This window comes from Orbicella franksi, chromosome 1 (assembly GCF_964199315.1).
Source record: "Orbicella franksi chromosome 1, jaOrbFran1.1, whole genome shotgun sequence".
Classification (NCBI taxonomy): domain Eukaryota; kingdom Metazoa; phylum Cnidaria; class Anthozoa; order Scleractinia; family Merulinidae; genus Orbicella; species Orbicella franksi.
Window position 1 is genome coordinate 38,786,981 of NC_138145.1, and position 25,886 is coordinate 38,812,866.

General features: G+C 38.0%; 2 protein-coding genes across 2 annotated transcripts; one reads left to right on the forward strand and one right to left on the reverse strand.

Annotated features, from left to right (window-relative positions):
* Positions 1–9,453: 9,453 nt before the first annotated feature.
* Positions 9,454–25,866, reverse strand: LOC145462199 (uncharacterized). The gene is made up of 15 exons (XM_081445708.1): positions 25,712–25,866; positions 25,028–25,106; positions 24,477–24,553; positions 23,303–23,374; positions 21,971–22,768; positions 21,225–21,289; positions 19,410–19,483; positions 17,007–17,073; positions 16,721–16,808; positions 14,302–14,337; positions 13,462–13,591; positions 12,736–12,784; positions 12,254–12,385; positions 11,451–11,543; positions 9,454–11,080 (listed from the first exon to the last, which is right to left on the reverse strand). The coding sequence occupies exons 1-15, from the start codon at positions 25,782–25,784 to the stop codon at positions 10,868–10,870; spliced, it is 2,046 nt and encodes a 681-aa protein (XP_081301834.1). The 5' UTR covers positions 25,785–25,866; the 3' UTR covers positions 9,454–10,867.
* Positions 16,047–16,648, forward strand: LOC145464395 (uncharacterized; the record flags this gene model as incomplete). Its single annotated transcript, XM_081448274.1, has 1 exon — positions 16,047–16,648. A coding segment is annotated over one exon (507 nt), but the record flags the coding sequence as incomplete, so codon positions are not given.
* Positions 25,867–25,886: the final 20 nt, after the last annotated feature.

Sequence of the window (25,886 nt, forward strand, 5' to 3'; positions counted from 1 at the left end):
CCCTTAATTGATAAACGCTTCGTTACAGGCAGGCCGTGAACCCCTTAAAAAAAAGCAAGAGGATTAGTTTTAACGGCGATTAATTAATTTGGACATGTCGTGGTTTTTTCTCATTTATAATCAAATTTATTTTTCCGTTTCAACAGTGTTTGACGTCAGCAGCGCTAAGTTCCAATACCCCCCCCCCCCAACTGAGGTCAAGCATGCACCTTTAATTTCTTCAAACCCTCTCATTTGCCCTGTTTGCAGACCAAGTTCCTCATCTATTAATCCCTGTCATATTGGCAACCCATTTTGAAAGGTTACTAAAAAATTGTGCATTATATTTCAGTGTGCTTTCTCTTTGTAATCTTATGTCAAGATATTTCAATCCCTAAGGAAACGAGAGAACACTAGCAATACTGACAATTTTCAGTAATTCATCACTTTCAATATGCCATCTAAACAAACTGTTCATAAACAGTAGTGAAATTTCATGCCCCTACACCTAGCCATAAAAGGAAGTCTGGGAACAGGCAATAGCAACAGTGACACTGCCAGGCTGGGGAATTTTACAAGCTAATGAACTCATGTCTAACAATGATGGGTGATGATGAAGCATGGTGCAGTGAAACTGAAGAATTAGACTGTGAGTGACAGTGATAGAGTCAGTGTCGTGAGAGTGATGCTAGTGTCTGTGAACTTGGACCAGATCAGCAAAGAAAAGGTTTTGTACTAGAAATTGACAGAGAGCAACAAGTTTGTGCTAAAAAACTGAAGAAGCTGGCTCAGACCAGTCTTAAAGCCAGCATCTACTTACAGTACTTGTCAAGAGTTCCTGACTTGTGTATGTGGGAAGGCTCTCTGTAATGACCTATATGGGGAGGCTCAGCTCACGATGAGTACCTTTTTCAGGCTTCAGGTATAAACTTAATGATAGGGATTTCACAAGTTGAGGTGTATGAAAGGGTAGGAAAATCTTCCATTTAGGGATTCCATTCTTCTGGTTCTAAAATGTTGTTGAAAAGCTCTCATTTACTCTCCTCAGCCAGAATGAAGAGATTCTATAATATTATTTATTAACTTCTTTCCAAGGGAATAGAAAAGGGATGCAGTATTCTTAAATAGGTTTGTTAAAGGGGTACATTTACCCTTTTGCAATGTAAGGTCGACAAAAGAGGTGCCATTTCTATCAAAATGGTACAAATGTATACAAAAGGGTAAGGGGTAATGGACCTTGAGATAAGGCCTTTCCATTTAAAACTTTGTAGAATACCCCTCCCCCCCCCTCCCAGCTTGTGAAACAAAGATGTTCAAATTATTGTTTTGTGAAAAAAGGCAATTATTAAAAAACAAAACAGTGCCAAGAGATTAAGTGATTGTCAATGCAAGTTTCCATTTGTATTCTGAATTAAAATGGGTATAACATGATCCTCAAGTATACTATGCAGCTTCACAGAGAGGCCCAAACTGATGATAAAAACATATGTTTTAACACTTAAAATTCTATTTTTGCTTCTTCCCTTGTACCTTGTGATCTTTGTAGGGAAATTCTGCAAAGGTCTCCACCCCCCCACCCCCCCCCCACCAAAAAAAATTCAAATTTTATATACAAATCACTTTTTTATCTTGAAAATGGTCTCAGAGACAACAAAACATTATTATGGCTAGCTAAACTACTTATTAGGAAAATAAAAATGTTCAAGGAAAAAATGAACAGGAAGAAACAACAACAAATTAACTTTTTTTTTCAGAAGAGCTAATACTTGTATATTTTTTTAACTTACATGTAGGTCAACATAATTTGTTTTCGCAATTTACCACAAAAGAAAACACCACAGAAAGGAGAACTATAGTTGTGGCATCTGAGCTACATTTTTAAATGGAAACATTTCCCATAAAAAATTTCCAAATTATATTCTTACCAGTACAACAAAATACCAACTATATTTTGCAAAGAAGTATACTTAATTAATAAAATTGATGTAGTGAAATTTTCTATTTAATTTTTGTACACCTGATCTTACAGAGTGCAACCTTTGGTTTAACTGGTTCACTTTACCGTTAAGGAATAATCAAATAAATCACACCAGAGTGGCTTTGTATCTTTATTATAATTCTCATTATCAGTAGAGAAATCACACTTGTACACTGGTCCACTGATCAATACTCTTACGTGTATGTTAAACATGGGAAAGCAGGTTGCATCATCTAATCATAACATTGTATGCCTGTGTGGGGTGTATATGCCAGGAGGTAACCACCTAAGAAAAGACAAACATCAATTACGTCATTGTTTCAATGACTCACACTAAGTGGGTATTATGCTCATTACCACCTAGTTAATAAACAAGATATATTAAAGTATAATTTTTAACTCCGCTTTAAACTTTTCAAACCTACAGTTTGTTTTCACTTTCAGAGAGGTTCTTAAATTCACAAGCACACCACCCACCCCCCTCAGCCCCAATTCCTACTCTCCCATAGCCAGGATCCCATTTCAACCCTCCAATAAATCAATAATTTTTTTTCTAGTAATTTTGGTCTGACTTAGATTCATCTCCACTCAGCCATGAAAGCAATGGTGGTAGATTTCTGTATGTTTGTTGGTCTAGTTCACTATTGTTCTCAGATTCCCACCTCCCTTTTGACAGAATTAAATTCCATTGAAAAATAAACTACAGTAGTTTAATCAAATTAATGCAGAGGCAAACATTGAACCAGAAAATACTATAATTTTGGTATGAACAATACCAAAGTATAACTTACATAATTTAAATATCACATCTTTTCTATTGTAATTTAAGACAGTGCAGCTACTAATAGATTGACCACAAAAACCTAAAAACATGACTTTAGAAACACAGGTAAGTAAGAATATTGCCAGTTTTACTTTTGCCACCAACCACTCTGCTTTTAAAAAAAAATACATGGAAGATAATGACAAAGCAATAACAAAACCAGCCAACCAACCTCTGGCAATTCAATAAACACATCAAATTCCCCTGCAAAATTCTCTTCAACACCTTACAGTACATGTAAATGTCAGCAGCATAAATTCAACTCAATGATTTGGCATGCTACTATCATCAAATGTTTACCCCCTGCATGATTCAGAATTTTTAGGAGTATCAAATAGAATTCCACTATAGATTACAAATGCTGTTTACCTGAACAAATATTTGCATTAATTCTGGAGATATTTAAGTTTAAAATGTGTAAAATATATGCAAATGAGAGGACTGATGATGTCATACACCAAACCCAATATTACATCAAGTGCAGACCATATATACAGCAGAGATCATTGAAACTTGGTAGCCTTATAGTTCTACAGGCAACACACTAATATGGCTATAAAAATATGTTCCCAATTGGCAACTCAATCTTTTCCAGTCCCCTCTAACCCAATTTCAATAATGCAGTGATTTTCAGCTTGAAAAACATTAATCAAGGCCATGAGGTGGCTCAAACTGTTAAGCTCATATCATGTAGCACATCTGCAAATTGCATCGTAATAGCACTGTCCCCACTGGAGCCCATGGTTCAGTAGTTTACTTGGACAATAAATTTCATAACTTTCCTGGGGGACTGGATGATCTAAATGGTATGTGGGAGACTCCCAGAATATTTGCAAGAATGTATGACTATCTCCTCACAGGTATTCATTAATAAATAAATAAATAAATAAATAAATAGACACTAACACTACTAACATGATTGAGTTTGGAAAATATATATATTTTTAGTTTATGATATTTTGAAAAATTCCCCTCTCCCATCTAACATGCTGATCTTCTTTAATTTGGTACTTGAAATTGATAACAAGGATGCTACACCTTGGCAACTCATTGGCCAGGATATATTGCACAGTCTTCACATCAGATAATGGGTCTGTACATATTATTTATGTATTTATTAAACAGAGATCTCCCCATCCCATCCCTATGGAAATTCCAATTTTTATTAATACTTTTGTTTAAAAAGTTTGGCTTTTGAGACCCTCCCCATCCCTGGAATTTCCAATAATCTCCTTGGGGTGGGTATGGACATTTTCTAGAACCACACAATAAAACAAATAAACAAACTTTAAGATAAAATGTTGAAGTATAAGTCAGTGGGACATATATACATTGATCAACTTATAAAGACATGATTGATCATTGCAACGTACTGTACACAACTTAAGCAAAGGTGAAATTATAGCCTGAAAAAAAAATTAGGTGCGAACTGGATTCTAACCCATGACCTCTGTGATACCGGTGTGATAACTTAATTAATTAAAGTTCTATGCTACAACATACCAAACTGCTAATTTATTATGAAGTGACACAGCTAAAGGAGAGTTGTCAAGAAATCAACTTTTTTGTGAATTCTAAGATCAATATGAGTCTTCTAAATTTAAGATTATTATACCTAACAAAAGACATACAGTAGGGCACTGCACTGTGTGCTCTCTCTACACACTCTTCCAGGCAGGATAGTAATACATATACATGTAATTTTTTTTTGTTTGGAATATACTGTTACTGCATGGTCATACAAGAGGTACTAGTTACTGCTGAGTAGTCTTAAAATAAGTGAACTAATTGTGACAAAATATAATGTATATTAAATCTGCACCAGTTCAGCACAATTTAATACCAAATTTTAATCAGCCGCAAAAAAAATTGTTAGCACCAGATATTACATGTACTTTGTGAAGGCTTCTGGAGGGGTTATACTTTTATAAAGTACCTGGCAGCAAGTACTATTTTGATTTACTGAAGCAAGACTGTAGTAACTGATCAGAAAATGTGTTTTGTACATGCCAGAAAAATTGGGTGGGGGTCAGTGCAGCCCTCTTCACAAAAGTTAAACTCTTAACCTATTTATGACCATAATCTGTGATTTTCCCTACCCCATTTATGACTGTTGCGACTGCTACAGTTGCCCTAAACATAAGTTTTGAAGGACTTTTGTTGATGGTTCTATCAATAATGATGAAAATTGAGGTAGCTTATTCTAAAAAACATAACAAATTAAAGACTAGAGGGCAAAAGCCTTACCCTAGAGTATTTATGACCAAAATGGCTGAATAACCATACCCTTTGGGGCTACACAGCTGTATATAGCACATAGAGGAGAGTTCCCCCCAGTACCACTGGAGCAGGAATCAAAATATTATTACCTTGATAACATAATAAAGATAAAATCTCAAAATAATCAAGAGTTACATATATGCATGGGACTTCACTAACAAAATGATGCTTGTTGCTTGCTGTAAATTGTATATAAATTACTCCTACAATGTGCCAGAATTCTGTTAATCTGGTCACTAACAGGTCACAAAAATCTGACTGTATAATTAATAAATAAGAAAATGACCGACTGAGCTTTTGTTTGAGCCAGAATAGAGTGGCCATAATAACTAGGTGGCTGTGTTAACGGGGGTGGCTGTATGGTGAGGTACATTCCACAGTAGTGATAAAGATGACACTGTCAAACACCAGTACCCATAAAGAGTTTGGACAGTATATTTCGCATAATCAGTTGGAAGAGGAAGAGGGAAAATGGAAATAAAATAGAATGGCTCTTGTGTACCAGAGAAAACCCTTTCCCCGAGTTACCCTGGCGGAGCTAACTTTTCACTTATTTCTTTGCAAAATTCAACCAACCGTTTACACAAGGATGACGAACCAGACTTGGGGGTGAGACAATTCAGGTGGGCAAGTTGACTCGCCTTGGCAGCTAAAGTAACCAACAACTTTTCTTTGAGTATACATAAACACTTTGGCTCGCCTAACTGGAACAACTCTCGACATGGCGAGTGTCATGTAATGCCTAGATTTAAGATTTAAAGCAGCAATTTGTGTCAAAGAAGAGAAAATTCACTCAGCAAAACCCACTCTGATCAAATGAGTGAGGGAAACTTAAACAAAGAGGGATAGTTGCACATTTGATTATTCAATAAGAGTTATGAATAATCATGCAGGGTCAACTTTTACTCGGCCTACATGGGCTACATTTTCTCATACAAGCACTTGATAAAGTTGCCTCAGGGGGAGGGTTATCCCGGGTACCCGAGACCATACAAATGGGACCTGTGTTGCCTCAAAGAACACCCCCACGATTTTCAAAGGGGAAGGTCCATAAACAGGACCTTAACTTAGGGCAGCTTCAATGGCAGATTCCCTCTGACGGCTTGGATTTGAATAATTGATTTAATTACTTTTAAAGAGGACTAGAACTTAAAAATCTTGCTCGAATTTCGATCCAGCGAGGCATAAGTTTCCATGCCGTGAATCAAGTTTTTACTGGGCGTTTCAAAAGCACTCACCAAAGAGAAAGAGACTGATGACCCCAAACTACCGATACATATGTACTGTATCTTACTGAAAACAACAATCTTCAACGAGAGATGTAGGAATGTGGGATACTGACCTTCAGCATGCGATCCAGCTTGTCTCTTCTACCAATACACGTGAGCCAAGAGCAACAAAACCTCTGGTGACAGCGACTTTCGGAGCTAAACGGCTTCTGTTAATTATGTTCCCGTAGTACACAGTGCAAACTATGGCCAGCAATACTTCATCCAGGTTGTTGTTAACATTATAGGCTATTGCACTTATTGTTATCACTAAATCACGAACAACAAGAACCAAAAGTCGGAACAACACCAGTTTTGCAAATGTGTAAAATTCGCCCGACGATGACGGAAGGCTCTCCGTTATTTTGCTTCAAAACAATAATAAACTTTTCTCTTTTCCCGAAATTTTTGCTTCAAAAGTCGAAGTAATGTGTCTGCAACATCCTTTCATACTCAATATAAAATGAAACGAAACTGATGGTTTACAAATAGAGGGAAATCATGAGTAATTGAAACGCCATTTTCTCGCTTTGTGACACGAGCCGCGAAGCGCAGTTTAAACCGGATGTGACGTCATTTTTTGTTGGATGATGCCTATACGAAAATTTCAGGAGTCTTCTGCCCCGCCCCTGATCGCAAAGCACGTACATACGAGAAGGTTTGTTCCCGTTTATACAAGTGTAACGTAATATTAGTTACGACTGGTTAGTATAAAACACGGACTGCAGTCGGTAGGCCGCATTTACTCTGCAGTCCGCGTTTTGTATCCGAGTCCGTGTTTTATATCCAGGCAGTAGTCCGCAGTCCGCAGTCCACAATCAATAACAATAACAATAACAATAACAACAATAACAATAATAATAACAATAACAATAATAGCAATAACAATAACAATAACAATAACTAACAATAACAACAACAATAACAACAATAACAACAGCAACAACAATAACAATAACAACAACAATAACAATGACAACAACGACAACGATAATGATAATGATAATAACAAAAACAATATTTACATAGGATATCACCGAGCTAACACTAAGTTAATTAGGGTGGTCCTCTATCTGCATTACTACAATTTGCTATGCGGAATTAAAAACTGAAGCTTAAAAATTCAGGATTACAAGGATAGAAAATAAAAATAATATATACTTATTTATTTTAAGTGTCCCCTTTTAGTGGAGGGTTTTTACCCTTGGCTAGACTTCTTTGACACGTTAATAAAGTTTCATTCATTCACTAGAATATGTTAATTACAAACAGTTCCAGCTACATATTTTTTAAACATTTCTAGGCTGTAGTCTGTAGCATCCCCAGATAAACCGTTTCAAGTATGTACTCCTCTGTACTGGAAAGAGATCTTTGTGCTGTCTTAGGACAAAGATCCAGAATAATAATCAATACTGACCGGACCGCACGGTTCTGGACCGTGTAAATCGACAAACGTTGCCTGTTCCGTCGGTATGCGAGACAACGTGCTTTTATTACCAAAACTAGGACAAATATTCTGTTTACGAACACGACTTTGAATCGCCTTGGCTTTCAGGGGTAACAGCTATTGAGCATTTTCACTTCCGAAACAGTGAAACGGGGGACATGTCGGTGTACCAAAGTTGAACTCTTCTCCTATGTTACCAGGCGTAGTCAGTCGATAAACCGATAATCGATATTAATCGATAACAATCGATATCAAAGATTGATATCTATTGCAATACCGATAGCAATCGATTGTTATCGATTGCCGATAGTAATCGATAGTGATTGATTCATCGATTGGTATCGATTAGAAGAAACAAAACACAAACCGTGGTGATAAACATGGAACCAAAACGCATGTCAAACAAGGTTAATTTCCTTGACGTTTCGTATGTACAACATACATCTTCAGAAGTGACCATTAACTAGATTACAATCGAAATTTAAACGCGAAGAAAAAGAAAAAGACTGGTATCTAATTTTGTTTCTTCTGAAGCTACGATGGCCAAGGAAAAAGAGTGTTTACGATTTGGTATCGATTATTATCGATTGTTATCGGAAATTCTTTTTGGCCTTTTACAAGTTACACTGATAAAATGTTTAACAAAATTTGTCTGCAAATGGTTTTATTGAGTCATTTCATCATAACCTGTATCTTAAACATTCATCAACGAAATAATAAGAACAGAAAAAACAGGAACATTTTGGGCTTTACACCTATAACAAACCACCGGAACTGAGTACCAGTGTGGAACCCTCCAGTCTTATTAAAGCATCTGCATCAAGATAAAGCAAAATAAACAACAGAGTCAGTGTTTAGTGATTTCAGTTATTTGCATTAGGAAAACGTAAGAATAAATCTCAGAGTAGGCCAAAAGGAAAATATAATTTAGTAGCATGTTGAAGATGAACGTCTCGTGTTGTTGCAGGTATTATTTTACACAATAACAAAGCCATCTTTGAATAGCCTGGGTGGTTATTGTGGATTTTTTAAAAAATTGAAACAATTGACATTCCTGAAGACAGGAATTATCGATTGTTATCGATTTTTGCCAATCGATAGTAATCGATAAAGAATTTTGTGAATTGATTGTTATCGATTGCCAATATCAAGCGATAGAAATCGGCGATAGGCCCTTTGCAGGTGGGGTCACGTGACCAAATTTTTCCTAGAAAATTTTTATATTATGGGCTATAACTTGAAGAATGCCAGCAATGGAAAGAGCACATCGAAAATACCAAAATGGACAAGTTTGAAGCCCCTGGCATTAAAGAGTAAGTTTATACGACCGTTTGAATTTTCGGAAAATTTAGAGGATTTGTATGGAAAATGTTGCTGGAGAGCAAGGTCTTGCTCTCCAACAACTTTTTCCTTACAAATCTCCTTATTCTTTTAAAGATTCAGACTGTCATAAAATCTCATTCTTCAATGATGGGGGCCTCAAACTTGGCCATTTTGATATTTTCGACATGCTTTTTCCATTTCTGGCATTCGTTAAGTTATCGTCCATAATTTTATGAAAAATAGGCCACGTGATGGCTTAGCTGCAAATGGCCTATTGATATCGATTGAATCAATTCATTTTTGATATCGATTTTTATCGATTGACTACGTCTGGTATGTCAACACTTTCATTGCGTTTTTGTTACATATTTTGCGCGCAGAAATCTAGGCCAGCGAAGTGAAACTACACATTTCCTCCCTTGACTTATTCAGCAGAGAGGAGCATTGGTGTTGGTCGAAGACCTAATATGGTCTAAGTTCTCGTAAGCGACCAGGCTTGACATTTTGGGCAGTGGCTCACGGGAGGTTCGACTGTAGGTGAATTTTATCCATTTTCACCCATTTTGAATCAATCAATCAATCAATCAATCAATCAATCAATCAATCATTCAGTCAATCGGTCAATTGTAATTGATCAACTCCTACTAGCTGTGTTTCCCTCACAATCCTTTCTTTTCGAATGTGGTCTATGAAACCTCTAAAGCGAAGAAGCCATTAGAGAACAGACTTTAAGACTCTCCCAGCAGTGGTCCATTAATGTTTGAACAGCATACACATCACAAGAAATTTAAAACAGTGTCTTTATTTTAGTGTATCTTTTCATCAGTAAGCTTAAGTAACCTTGAGATCTTCCATCATAATGGTCCAGTTCTGGCCCTCTCTCTGTCACGCAACGCTACGCTCTCGAGCGCGTAGCGTTGCATGACAGAAAGCCAGGCAGAACTGGTTTATTATCATAATGGTTTCAAGTGAAACAAAATCACCACTCACTGAAATTATGTTTTGAATTTAATTTCTTTTCTTCCTTTGCTAATTACCAGTCAACCTACAGTTAATCAACTCCTTCCTGGAGATATTGCTAGAGCGTTCTTAAACTCACGCAGAAATAACAGGTTAAGTTACTACTGTCCACACAGCACATGTATTGTCATACTTTTCCATTTTGTGAACGTACTAACAACTTTTTTTAGCCTAGAAGTGTCATCAAAAACCTTCTAAATTCACTTTTAAATTCATTCTCAAAAAGACTGGTCTTAACGTAAGACAACTTAAGACTCGAATTTTCAGTATTAAACTAACCTAAGTTAAAACGGCATAATTGTCAAGAAACTGGCTGACTGGATAAAAAATCTCCAGCAACGAGTTTCTCTAACTCACGAGAGAGACCGATTTTCTACTTTAAGAAAAGCCTTTGCACTTCCAACGCACTTGCTAAAGTCAAAGGGGTCTTTTGAAAAATCTTTGCTAGAACGTTTTCGGATACGAACCCTAAAAGATCTACAAATATTTGGCCTATAGTACGTTGGGGACATTCCACGACATCTTATTCCACAGCCTATCTAAAAATAACCGCTGAAAACTGTAATAACAGCTGTTGACAATAGCTCATCAGAGATAAGGTATCACAGTCTGTTGCGTAGCAACTAGAATGACCACTGAACGATAACCGGATCGCGGGCTCAGCGAGTGTGAGCGTTGTTTTCTTCATGTAAGCCTATGAGGCCATGAATGGTCGAATTGACACAATATTTCCAGCGGAGTGAAAGCCTTCAGCTTTCGCCTGCACAATATCTTGCCAGTGCTCTTTCAGCCTTCTTTACTCTTTCCTGGACTTGCTCTGCACTTAGTTTTCTCTGCTTTAAGTTTTTAGTAAATTCTTGGACTTCCGAGCTGGAGACAGCAAGTTCGCTTCCCGCCTGGTACATTTTCTCAGCCCTTTTTCGGTCTACTTTGTCGATCTCTTGTATTGAAAAAATTATAGCCTACAGGAAAACAATTGAAAAAGCACAATTCTCACAGTGATCTTACCAAAACCGGAGAAACAAAACCCACATAGTAATACACTGAAGCTAACTTTCCATCGTAACAATAAATATTCCCGCGCCGAACAGAGTTCTTAAGGCATAAAACCATGTGATTAAGTGGTTTGTTCAATTTCGTGTGGAAAAACATGTTTTATTTTCTAGCCGCAAAAAATTCTGATCACTTCATGCTCGACTTATGATAACGACAACATACTCGCGACCGCGCATAACATACATACATACTTTTCAAGTGAGTATTCGTCATATTCTCTTGCACCTTTATACTTCAAAAACATGCGTTATGGAATTGAAGGGAATGTTGACCTACCTCAGGTAGCCACACATCGGAAACGTAAGTAAGGTCGGGGTTTCCCTTGAGTTCTTTATAGTATTCCAAAAGCAAGGTCATTATTTTTTCTCGCTGTCGAGAGAAAAAAATAGCAGAAACAATAAAATATAAAACCATCTTTAACATGCTACCCTGAGTCAAACTCTATAAATCGTTTGATTTGCTGTGCTAACGTTTCGCTACTTCTACTTGTTCCCAGGCGAGCTTCTTTCAGTAGTGCTTGTGTATAGAAGGTAACGCTACTGAGGTTGGCCTGCATAGCAACCGTTCCGTATGAGAGGTTGAATGACCAAACTCTGCTCAAACGAAAATTTGGGCGAGAGTCAAAAATCGACGGCGTCGGAGCTGGTGAGGCTCTACCACCCCAACTTTCGTCGAGTTTTTGCTCTCGCCCCAATTTTCGCGGGGCCAGAATATTGAAAAAGCTCTTTGTTGCAATACAGGCTCGACTGTAGCCTGCGAACGCAGACGTATTTCCGGCTGTCACTTGATTCCGCCGAAAAATAACGTCTGCGAACCCGAGCCAGGAAACGATTTCTGTGACGTAATGACTTTTGTTTCTCCTTGGCTTAGAATTCCTATGTCACAGAAATCGTTTCTGGCTCGGGTTCGCAGACGTTATTTTTCGGTGGAACCAAGTGACAGCCAGAAATACGTCTGCGTTCGCAGGCTAGCTCGACTGGGGTCTGCCTTAACATAAGGGGTGGATGCTTGTTAATGAAGGCTGGACTGTAGTTTTCTTTACAATAAAAGCCCCCGAACTTTCAGGATGCCTGCCTTACCAGGTCTTCATCCCCAACTGGACCAAATCCAGCGCGGAGTTTTAGCCCATTTTTCTCGCTGACTCTTCCACAAGTGTAGATTGTGTGACGTTCCGATGTCCTCTTGCCATTCAGTATCTGTTTTAAGGTCGGCTAGCGTAAAACAAATGATGAAATGAATGGACGAACGAAGTAACAGACGAAAGATAGCCGAATGATAAATGAATGAATAAAATTAACGTAGGAACGAACGACTGAATGAACGAACAAACTAACTAACGACTGAACAAACAAACGAATGACCGACCGACTGATCACCGACTGATCGCCGACTGACCGATCGACTAAACGAACGAACGAACGAACGAACAAACAAACAAACGAATGACGGAGAAAACGAGCAAACGAACCAACGAACCTACGAAAGAACGAATGAATGCAAAAAGAAAAGTGGTTTTGTTAAAGAAATTGCTAAAAAGAGTGAAAAGTGCAATTTAACCTACCTTTGCCTGCTTTATATACGACAGAATATGACTGTACTTGGAAACTTGTCTGCAAACGGAACATTCAAATAACGTTGTTAAATATTGATTTCATATAAAGATTAAGATTTCATTCCGTTTTTTTTGTTCAGAGTTTGTTTCACCAGATGTGAACTCTTGCTAAGAGGTCTTGTCCTTAATCCGCATTTAAAACACTCAATAAGAAAGCGGGCGCTAAACGCAGTCCTTCTACCATCGTGGTAGAAACACAAGATAAGCATAAGATGTTAAGGCAATGATGGCATTCACAAAACGAATTTACAATTCGTTCATCGCAATTCTTTTTCTGTAGTGGTTTCTAGAGCAAATTTTCTGTGTAACTATCTAAACTTGTGGACGCTTGGAGAACTTCAAAAAGCCGTAAAAACACTCGCCTGAGGCTCTTGTTCTCGCGTTTCCAAACATGGACAATGTTTTTCATGTTTTGAACCACAGTACTATACAGATCAGTGCTTGCCGTTTAATAGGGGATGAACTGTACATGACAATGGCTCTAAAATGGAGCCGGAATATTGTACACCTTCCCTCATTGTAATAAAGCAAAACTTGGTTTTGGGTTGTTAGTAATTAACCCTCGGTCTCAACTTGTTTATTTTATATTTAAAACTGTCCGTTGGCTCTTGATTTTAGTAACATACATATCTTTCAAATATTTGAATGCGATAACCGTTAGTAGTTAAAACTTACTTTCTTGCTCGCAAAGATTTCCTACATTCAAACAGACGAAAGGTTTCCTGAGGAAGAGCTTTGTCTGTCATTTCTTTACCATTGTGCTCAGCGTTTTCTTCTTCTTTATCCTCAAAAATCTGTAAATCATCTGTGAAATAAAATATCATGGAAACTGCAGTCTCTTCACCAATTTGTAACGCAAAGATGTAAGATATTTTTTCCAGTCATCTCCAGCCATCGATGACCCATTCAAGACAAGCTCAGACTGTTTGCATCTTAAAGAGTACGAGTGTGACATTTGAATCGTTTGTTCAGATAGAAAATTACTGAAAATTACTCTCACATTGACGGAAATCTCAAATAAATAGCTTTCTGGGGAACAAAAACATTGAGCAAGCAACTATATCGATTAAAAATATACATGGATGGATTGGTTACAGCTGAGGAAGATTAACAGGGTCAGGTTTTTCAAGAACATTTATAACATTTAGAATTTCCTCGTAAGAGTAGTGTCTAGCGCAGAAAGGAGACTGTCACAAAGACATGTCTGCCTGAGAGAAGAGAGAAATGTTCGACCATACTGTAGCGTGACCATGCAAAAAGTTTCCTCCTTAAAATCGGTGTCACACTGGGGATATGCCCTCCTTGAAGTACCAAGGATGTTGCTTCTGTTGTTTGGGACAATCTCTGTCATTTTCAATTGATGGGATTTTCTCTAAAATGACAGCCAAACACGAAGAACAATCTATCTGGGACAACAGAGAAAATTTGGTAGCTAAATTACACGAAGAGTTCACCAAAGACAGACGCAGCCTGGTAAAATATAATGATGTGTTTTTTTTGAAGTTTATGACCCACCTTCATCAAAGTCCTCTTCAAGACTTTTCCCAAGACCTAAAAGATAGAAGAGTGTGATAATTATAATTAAAAATTAGATTATGAGCTCGAGATTTCTATGAGGTGATAGTTGATGAGGCCGAAGGCCGAATCAACTATCGCCTCATAGAAATCGAGGGCGAATAATCTAATTGTTTTAGTAGAATTCTAACTTATTCAATTAACGCATATAATGGTTTCCAAATATTTTTCGACGCATTATTGAACTTTACACTTTAACAAAATAGCACGTATTGAATTGTCCTTGGTAAATTTGTAGTTGTTTACGCGCGCGCACCGGTTTTTCAATAATTTTTTTTTAACTTTATTTGCTAAGTAGGTTGTAGAGGGGATTTGGCAGCCGAAGGGCTGATGTGGACCTACTATACACAAAATATAAAATTTTACAAACACGAAAGATATTATTCAAGTTTTTAAAGTCAAGAATCCGTTTATGTCCTTCTTGTTGTCTTCTCAGGAATATAATTATCCATTCGCATGTAAACTTTCTTCCAAAACTTCGGAAAAACGATAGAAACGTCGTGGACGACCGACAGCTACTGCATTCTAATGGCTGATAGTATACGAGTAGCTCAGCCAATCAGATTGGAGCATTTGCATAAGTATACTAGTAGAATTCTACTAATTATAATTAGTATCACCCAGCTAGTGGACTAATACAAATACTGCATTTTATTTGGCTACGCTACTAGAAGACTATTAGTAGTAGTCCTCGAGTAGCGAAATTGGCGCAATCGAGCGTGACGCTTTCTTTCGTTTTATTCCCAAATAAATATTTCTACAACTTGCATTTGCTAACTTTATTATTGCCTTTTCTGTCCGACTAGTTGGGTGATACTAAAACAATTAGACCCTTCGCCCTCAAGGGCCACGGGTCAAAAGCCCCTCCGGCTTCGCCTAATGGGCTATTGACCCGTAGCCCTTGGGGGCTACGGGTCTAATTGTTAAATGGTAACATACTGTCCGAGTGTCTTGCATTCATTCGTTCGGCCAGTTGTTCGTTCGTTCGTTCGTTCGTGCGTTCGTTCATTCATTTATTCAACTCGGTAGAAATCTTCAGCTCAATTACCACAGTACTAATGTAATTACAATTATACAACATTCCATTAATTAGATTCTATCAATATATATTGTTTTACGAGATTGCCGTGTGAGAATCCGATGACTCCAACATGCAGTTGATTTGCTTCTTCAATTTCCCAATTGATTTAATCTCTCTGATACTTTAAGGTAATAAATTTCACAATAAAGCAACGCTAGTGGAACTGAAACTACGTTTCAAATACTTAGTTAGACTTGCCACAAACCACCCTTTGCTTAATGCTTCACTTATTCATCTCCCTTGAGCGAAGAAGACAAACGTTTAAGTTAACACCCATACATTGGCCACACCTACATCCAAATGACATACTTAAATGTATTTATACTCGTTGCGTTCTCTTCGTTGGTATTTTTGGTTACGCAATGCGTAACTCATTTAGACGGGTTTTTCGGAGTCTTTTGTTTGTCGTATTATTTAAAAACGCTTATCAAGTATTCATTTACCTTCACTTTAGGACAGTTCAGTGCCTATCATTTCGACCGTCAATTAGTTAGTTTCTTGCTTTCTCTATATAATGCTCAAGGACGGCGAGGTTTCGGAGGACGCTAACGCTAGCTGTTATTTAATCGGCTCTTTTGAAGATGCTAGAGCTTATTTCGAATAAACGTTTTCTCATCTGCAGCGCGAGCTCTCGGATGATCAAGTTAAGTCTTCGTCGTCTTTAGTTAAGAAACTTAAGTCTGAAACGAACTTAACTTTCAAGTCTAGTGGCAACAAGAAACAATTTGAGTTCAATACGCTCGAATACGTTTATCAGAGTCTTGCTTTCGTGCAGTCGCTAAAATTCACTGTCGATCTTGAGGACTCGGATAACCAAGAAGTCTCAGCGTTAATTCTTAAACTTGACGAGTCTCTGAACTCCGCCTCGAAGGCCATTAAGCGACGGAATAAACTCATTAGGATTGCCGACAAATCTGAAGCTGGGTGGGCTGCTGTTGACGAGTACTTGTCTGACGAGGTTGCTTCGGGATCCGAAGACGAAAAGAAGATTCGTGCTGCTGAGCAGAGAGCTTTGAAAAAGAAGAAAAATGCCCGGGTTGCAAAGTCCGGAAAGAAGTTGAGTATTTTTTCTTTGTTTTTCTTGGCTTTGCCCGTTCTTTATTATCTTTAGCTGTTTTTCAGGTCGAATACTATGGGCACTGCTGTACCTATTCCTCCTTTACAATAAATTCATTGTTATTGTATCACATTGGTGTGTTTTATGAGTGTGAGTTCAGAGCATAAATTAGTTATTCTCGGTAGGCAGTTTAGAAAATAACCATGCTTGTAAGAACCAACCTTTTCTGTTGAGCAGATCTTCGGCCTGACTTAGGGCTTGATCGAACTGGTCTTCCAGATCCTTGTCTTTTAGGGTCCATTTGACTTCCTAAAGAACAAAATACTCTGACTAGTTAGTTACTCTAAAATTGTTCTAATACAGTACCTAACTTGCAATTATAACAGACAAGATGGACAATAAGTTGCAGGTGTTTTGTTTCTGTAACCTCTGGTTTTGTAAAGTGCTGTCTTTGCCCGTCTACACAGATAACACCACTTCAAACAAACATGTATCATTTTAACATACCAGCAATTCTGCTCTTTGATTTGGATCACAGGCAAAATGCACTAACTTCTTGGGCTGGATTTTAAACCTGGAGATATACAAAGTTCAAAGAAATTGAAATAGAATGAGCCATAATTAAAGCAGACTTCAAGTTACATGCACACCACCAGCATCTGTCTGGACAGACAAAATTGGGTGGGGTGTGCAGCCCGCTTCCCAAAATCCCTATTTATGACCAAAACCGGCAATTTTCCCTACCCTATTTATTCAATAATTCTGACCTGACCAAAAATTCAATACCCTATTTATGACCTGGGGCCCGTTTCTCAAAAGCGCTGAAAGCTTTTGGGGTCCACAAAGCCACTTTTATATAATCTGTATCTAAAACAGAGAGGTGTATACGCCTCAAACACCTCGTATGAAGAGAACCTTTGTTCAATATTATGAATATGTGAACAAAACAGGTCTGTAATCATAAGGTTTGAGATTTTGCTATGGCTTTCCGGGTGTGAAAACTTTTCTGGACCATCAAGAAACAGGCCCCTGATCCTTTAATCAATACCCTGATTAAGACCTGCCTTGCAGTTAGTCACTTAGTTCAGACCGATGTTAAGGCATCGTGAAGGGCTTTTGTTCATGGTCTTATAAACACTGATGAAAAAGTAACTTCTTATAAAAGCATAGCCATTTCGAGACAAGTGCAAAAACCATTCCTATTTATGACCAAAGTGGCTAAAAAACCAGACCCTTTGGGGCCGCACATACCTATGTAGCTCATATAAGGGAGTACCCTACCCTCCCCCCCCCCCCCGTCTATCCATCCATTTGTCCATCAGTCAGTCAGTCATTCAGTCAGTAAAAAAGTAAGTTAATTTATTGAATACATTAATTAAGACTTCCTTCACCAAGCATAAAATTTGACATAAGTTAAACTGATAACCTCATGACCCTCAAAATAAATACTAATAAATAAGAAAAGAAGTCTTCTCACATAGTCTGTAAAAGTTGTAAACCTGCAATAAGCAGACACCTAGACACCTTTACTATGCAGATACCAGGGCTGTCATTGAGGGCTGTAACCCATAACACCTGTTAAGGCTGAGTAAGCTTGATTTTTCCTTGATGCTACAGGAAAAAATGCTTGTTCTTGATAGAATTCACCCAAAAGTAACAAGTTTGCTATGGTTGTGGAGAACAAGGCTACAGGCGACTGGAAACTTAATTACAGCCCTGGATAATACCAAGAGTCTTGTGGGTTTCTGCTTAATACAGGTTTCACTGTACGTGTGTACTCATTCTCTTGTAGTGCCACGATTTTCAAAACATGCATGCTGTATGGGACATCAGCAGAAAACGCTACAATGTACATGTACTTTGTCTAATAGCTTGTGGTAAATAACAGTTGACATAAGCAGTCATTTTTGGCCAATTTGGCAAAGTGATTTTAGCTAAGCTGAAATATTAAAAAAAATAGTGTTTCTTTAATTAATAGCTTGCATTTACTAACTACTTATTAACCGAGGGTGAGGTCTATATGGGAATTTAATCTCAAACCAAGACCTTGTTGCATTGACTGAGTGATAGCGAGGTCAATACAACAAAGCTGAGGTTTGAGATTTTCCTGTAAAGACCGAATGTTCGAGGTTAGTAAGTTGTTTATTATATGGCTTTTGCTTTGGTTTTGCGTGCCAGTAATTGGTCTGCAGGAATAATGGGAGAATAAAGTCTGCATACAAGCCAAGTGGCCCACCAGGCCGGAGCTTATCCCAGTTTCTGTAGCATGAAGAGACTAGGAGTATTTCTACTACCCCCTGGATAGGATGCTAGTCCATCGCAGCATTACCCCAGCATTAAGTTTGTCGGTACCCATTTATACACCTCGGTGGAGAGAGGCACTGTAAGAGTAAAGAGTCCTGCCCAGGAACACAACACACTGTCCCCGGCCAGGGCTTGAACCTGGACCAATCAATCCAGAGACGAGCCAACTAACCATGAGGCGACCACGCTTCCCATTATGGGAGAATAATGCCCAACAATTGGCCAATCAGAGCACGCATTATATCGGCTACAAACACAAGCCATATGATAAATTGTATGAATGTACAGAAAACTTCAACAGTATGGATAAGTTACATTGCTCTAAATAACAGTGTTTTTATGGCATGATTAAATAATTACTTAACAGTTCTACAATTGAGTAAATGTAGTCCCCAGATGCAATATTAACAAGCTTCAGTCTACAATCATGAATGTAATTTATGAATTTCACTATGTACATTGTATACATGCATAATTATGTGTATTATCAATGCCATTATCTGTTTCCACTTAACTAATATTTTTTTATGACAATTTTTAAATATCAATTGAAGATCCCTCTGAAAAGGGCCTCATTAATTTTCATTGTCTAAGAAAAAAACTTACAAGTAATTGTGCCAAGCAAGGAATTTCACGAGAAACTTTCGGTCTTGTTTCCGTTTCCCTATGATCCTTTTAATCTGCAATACAGGACAAAATAACATTATACTTGGTGTCATCATGCAATGTCAAGTCCTGTGACAACATTTCTAGTCCCCCAATTGCTCTCAATTTGTTTCATATTACTCCCAAATAAACTTCAGTCAAAGCTCTCATAAGCGACCACCCTCAGTTGGAAATTCAGAAAAGTGGTCATAACTAGAGCTGCTTGGTCACAAGAAGGAGCTCTCATAAGCGACTGCATAGTAAAACAATAGAGGATGGTCGCTTACGAGAGCTTCAGAAACTCATTAATAATTGATAAAGAAAAAACAAAAGAAATTAATGTTTAGTGAGTGTCTATATATCTGATATAGACACGCTCAAACTTTACACTCAATTTCTTAGACCAAAATGACCATTAGCGCAGTGTGCAGTTTCATTTAATTGTTGATTTATATGTAAAAGACTCTGAGTGGTTACTTATAAAGCTTTAAAACAAAGGAAAAGTTCAGTTGGGTGATCCCAAAAGTTGACACCCCTGCTTACAGGAGCAGTCTCATATGAGAGCTTTTCATTACAAAGTTTAAGTCACATTTCAAACGGGGTTTCACAAAGGTGGTTGTAACTAGAGCTGGTCGCTTACAAAAGTGGTTGCAAGGAGAGCTTTGACTCAAAGTGTATTCTATGATGAAACTGGGTTTCTTTGATTTGCCTCCTCCCACCTTTGTATATAATGAAGACCTGCATCGATTCAGGGGTTTGATTTAAAATGTTTTCAGCAAGAAGGCAGCTGGTTTCCACAGGCAGGCAAGACATTTGAACTGAACTTCTTTATAAGAAAAACGTTGCTCCAGATGGTCAAACCAGATGGTCAAACTAGGCAGAACCCACCTTGCAGCTGGTCAATTTTGCTCAGTGCCCAGTCCTTAATAAGACCCCCGGCTGAAGTCTGCACAAAAAAAATTGCTGCTTCATTGACTCCAACCAGGGTTGTCCCTAAGCACTGGTTGCCGGCGAAATTTGCCAGTTGAGAAAGAGGTTATCACCAGCTTGATTTTGGTGGGCAATCACTCTTTTCTGGTTACGCATGTACAATCACTTTATATCTGAACCACATCAAACCATCTATTCTAAATGAAAAGTTTGGAATGAATTCCTGACTACCTTGAGTATCGGTGCCACTATAACAAGTAACGCAATTGGAATAAAATCTAGTTTTGAGCACCTGTTTAATGTGTTCTCTTTCCATGTACTACGTCTGCCATCTTGTGAACATGAAGTTTGATAGCCCTGCGTTCAAGGTGTTGCAAAAAATTGGGGACAAAAATTTTGTTTCAGGTCTGTTGCGAAAAATGGTGACCAGTTCAATGAAAATCTTACCCAGGAGACTATTTTCTTAGCTATAACCCTGTTCCAACCACAAAATAAAAGTGAAGCCTTGGAGAGGACTGGCTCATAGTTGCCGGAGCTTATACTGGTTTCTGTAACATGAAGCAGCTAGGAGTATTTCTACTCCCACTGGACGGGATGCTAGTCCATTGCAGGCCACTCCCCCCGTGATTTGTTAGTTTTCCCCAACAGTTTGCCGGTACCCATTTATACTCCTGGGTGGAGGGAGGCACTGTGAAAGGTAAGTGTCTTGCCAAAAAACACAAGGCCAGGGCTTGAACCCGGACCTTGATCCAGGGACAAGCGCACTAACCATGAGGCCACTGCGCCTCCACCAACCACAAAATAAGTTGTTAGTAATACTATAATTACAAAATATATCAAACTTACTTGGGCTGGCCAATAGGGTTCTCGGTAATATTTAGCCCACACAATGTCTCCAACAGAAAACTGGTCTACAAGAAAATAGAAAATTATGTATGACGTGACCATTTTAAACTAAACACAACTTTCAAGCAAAAACCAAGAGTTGAGAGTGCAGCTGTGACTGGTTCCAAGCTCACTCTGACTTGTAAGTAATAAAGACAGGTATGCACCCACCTTTAAATGGTAGTCTATACTGGTCTTAACAGCCTTATCGGCAAATTTCAATTCAGACCAACCTTTCCTCCTTCCCTTGGTGTATATTACCCAGTCTTCCTTGGCAGCATAGTAAAAAAATTAACTGATTTACTGTCTTGGAGTTGGCATTAATGTTTTAGTACAAACTACAACCAACTTAGACAAAAAAAATATCCTCCACTCCAGGAACACTGCACACGTCAGAACTGGAGCACCAGATTAGTTTTTAGGGCTAGGACAAACTAGGTTAAAGGGTGTAAAGGTTTTCTGGGCTGTTCTATACTCTTACTATACATGTACGTGTACAGCACAATCACTTCTGCAGTGCACTTAATTTTAGTTCAATGCTACTGGTTAAGGCTGTAAACACGGAAGAATATTTGGCTCTGAGCCATAATCAAGCTTAACTTGACAGGGTTCAGGCAGACAGACCAAATGTATTACCCATGCATTCATTCAACCTAAACTATTTTGTATGCCATTGGACTGCAGTACAGTATAAGCACTAAACTTACTGCTTTCTTGACTGGGAGAAAATGCATCAGCCAAGAGCTCGTCATCTGAGCTCACATCAGAGGATGCACTGGTGTTGATGCCAGCCTTTTCATCATTCTCTTTATCTGCCGTTCCTGCACTGTCATCAACATGGTTCTCACCACTCACTCTTAATTTCTCTTCCTCAAACCCATTTCTATGATTTATTTTTAATGTTCTCTTATTGGAAAGTTCAACACTCTTGTCATTTTCAAGTGATTTGTCTCCATCATCTTGATCAACCTGATGAGCGGATTTTGTTTTCTTTGACGACATTCTCCATTTGGGAGATTCATCATTAATTAACTGTCGTTTTGCCTTATGATGACCATTGCACAGAGCTTCCAAGAAATCACTTGTTTCACCATTTTTCTCTGTCGATATTGAGGTTCTGGACTGCCGTTGCAATGTTCTGCTTCTTTTAACATTGAGTTTCAAAGTACAATCTGTTTCTTTGCTTTCAGTATGTAATTTATTTGTTGGATCTGGACAACTCTTCTTCAAGGTGCCCTCTTCTTTCTTAGTTTCCTCTCTAGCTGAGTTTATTTGACTAGTATTATTAACAACTGCAGGTTGAACCTCTGTCGATTTTGATGACAGATCACCCGTATTTGATCTGACATTCTCAATCGCCATCTTCTTTCTCGGACTAGTTCTCACAGGGGTCAACCTTTCTCCACTTTTTCTTTTTTTCTTAATCGACTGGACTTTTCTTTTCTCAGCTGATTTTATGTCTTTCTCACTTTCGTGTGGACTCACGTTGTATACTTCCTTTGTTTCTGCAATAAAAGAAAATGTTGCAAAAGAAGAGAATCATTAACTAAAGGAAAAACACTTTCATTAACGTTTTCAGCAGGGGAACAATATTGCAATATTTACCAGTTTGTACACTATTTTGACCTATATTGTGTGTTATACACTGTACATGAAGGTAAATATGTACTAAGTTAAATATTAAAACCAACTGGAAAACTTATTATAAAAGGTTCTTATAGCAGTATACGTTGGATGCAACACTTCAAAACCAAAAATTGGGTCATTTTCATCACACCTGGCTATTGCAGACTCTTGCTATTATGGACACCAAATGACATTCCCTAGGGTCTCTTCTATTTATGACTTAAGTTGACTGTACTTATCTACAATAGCAGCTATAAATATCTGCCAGACTTCTACCCATTTATAATCAATAAAATTTACATGTTATCCTCTTAATAATCAAATGTGTATCCCAAGCCCCATGCTGGATGCTCTTTCATGCTATAGCAGAGTGCTCACACATCTTTGAAGTAAACTTTAAGAACTGTACTTACGCAGCTTAAACAGATCATCTGCTTCTGCAACGGCTTTGTTAAATTGTAATTTCTTCGCTAAATTTTTTATAGCTGAAATAATTAATAAACAAATTAATTAAGCACACGCCTGTATTAATAATCCCACTTGTATTAAATAATATTTCTTTACTTACCTGTTCAGGGAGATACATGTTACCTAGCTTCCTCATGGAATTGAGAGATGTTTTCCAAGACCTGCATGTGCAGTTGCAGGGCTTGACTTTCAGAAAATAAACCTTGGGTCCAGCTAGCCCCTAAATTTTAAGATTTAGTCACCAGCAAAAGTATTTCAGTGAAAAGTGTGAAAAGTTAGTCGCAAGTGAAAAAAATTTGGTCGCATTGCCAACCTCAGTGGTCGCAACATCGAGCTCTGAGTTGTACTTAACCCTACGTACCAAGTTTCACCTAGTACCTAAACACATAGTTTCTTAGAAGTTGACAAATTCAGCAAGTCATCTTTTGGAAACTCATCCAATCTTTTTTATATATAAGTTGTTCTGCAGTCAAGACCTCTCCACCACGGCTGTCTTCAGGGACAGAGAAAAGTGGCCGTTGTAGAGAGGTGGCCAGTATGGGGACAGAGGAAAGTGCTGTTAATTAAGGGGAGGCAGGGTCATAATATGATACCTGTTATTCTTTTTTTGGATGCAACATTTTTATCTTTGAAGCCATGCTTATTGTATCATGCAGGGGTTTCATTAGTTTTCAGCAGGAAGGCAACTGGTTTTCACGGGTGTGCAAAACTTTTTGAACTGAACTTCTTTAGAGGAAAACTACATGATGTATCCTTAGATTATCAAACCAAACGAGCAAAATCATCTTCTCAGCTGGTCAATTTGCCCATTGCCCGGCCCTTAAAGAAACCCCTGCCATGTAAATACATAACACAAAATATGTCAACAAAAAAGAAACCAAACAGAAACAGAGACCAATGTTGAAAAGTATGGATCAAGTTTCGTGACCTCTTACAAAAAATAATGGAGTTTTGTATGCACTGTTCATCAGTCATTGATTTACTGGCCATTGTCAAGAGGTTGTTTTCTTGACAGTTAGTATGGGTTTTAGTGGTTCTTGCTGTTGTAGAGAGTTGCTGATTATAGAGGGGTGCTCATTATAATTAGTGGAGGTTTGACTAAGTGAATGCAATCATTACCTCTGCCTTTTTCTATGAAGTTGTTCTGTTTTTCACAATTCCACATGAAAATTTTTTTGGGATTTCTGATGTCCTCACTGTAAGGTAGGAAATGAGGAACACATTTAGTATTAAAATATTACGGTCTGCATCAGGCCAGTGGCCCATAATATATACCTGAGGTTATCCTGGTTTCTATAGCATGAAGAGACTGGGAGTATTTCTGGATGGCATACTAGTCCCTAAAAGTTACTATTTAGCATTAAATTCACCAGAACCCTTGATTTATACAACTGGGTGGAGAGAGGCCCAAGGGGGGGGGGGGGGGGTGTAATCCCACACATGGGCTATCTAGGTATGTGCTGCAGGATATATAGAGTTGGGTTTTTGAGATTCTTGATCCTTAAATAGGGTATCATTTTTGCCCCTGTTGGCATTGTGTTCCTGGTGTGATCCTTAGATACATGTAGGGTACCTAAATTGTACTAATTTGCATTTTTAGGCGATATTTGATGAAGAAAGCTCCTTGCAAAAAGGAAACAGTTATAACAATAATACTCATGAATACTCACTATGAATCCTCAATTAGGAAATTAATGGTGACAAATTTTTTGCTTGGTGTGCATGCAATAGCATCCTCTTCAGGCTCAACTACCTTGAATATAATTGGAAACAAACATAATTCTCAGTCTGATTGTTACGTCTTTAAAAAATCTGGGAACCAGATCAAGTGCAAACGGTTTTGGAAAGGAAAATGCAATTACATATCTTGCTTATAATGTAATTAAGCTTAAGTTGACACTGATGTTGACTAGATACTGATGCCAGATACAATAGGGCAGCTGTGATCGCCGATCCTAATTAGGTATTTGAGCAGTTACGTTGTGCATTAAGCCTAAAAATATGTGCCTAATATTCCACCTTCTTAAGAATTTTATGGTGGACAAACGGCTGCGAATCACGGAAATTAAGCTTACAAAAATAAATAACGCTGTTAGTTGTAACGTAAACAGAAATTGAAATCTTGAAATCCCGGCACTTGACTTACACCTTTCATAAATTAAAACTCTTAACTGTATTAACTTCGTTTCTTCCTGTTCATTGCAAATTTACGTTGGCTTCGATTGTTTGACATTTCATGGAAGCAACTCTTTAGCCTATGTGGTTACAAGGCTTAACTTTGAACGTGCATGACGTGATGCTTTACACTGCACGTACAGAAATCACAGAGAGAAATGATCGACTCGATTAAAAACCTACCTGACCAGGCCAAAATATGTCTCCTCGGGCACTAGCCCATACAATAGATCCAGTATAAAACTGATCCATTTAAATAAGAATTACCCAAACATTCGATCGATCGTTGAAAGTTTCGTTCCACTTTTCTTTACGTCTTCGATCGAGCTGGCGACGCGCGGGAAGAGTTCAGAA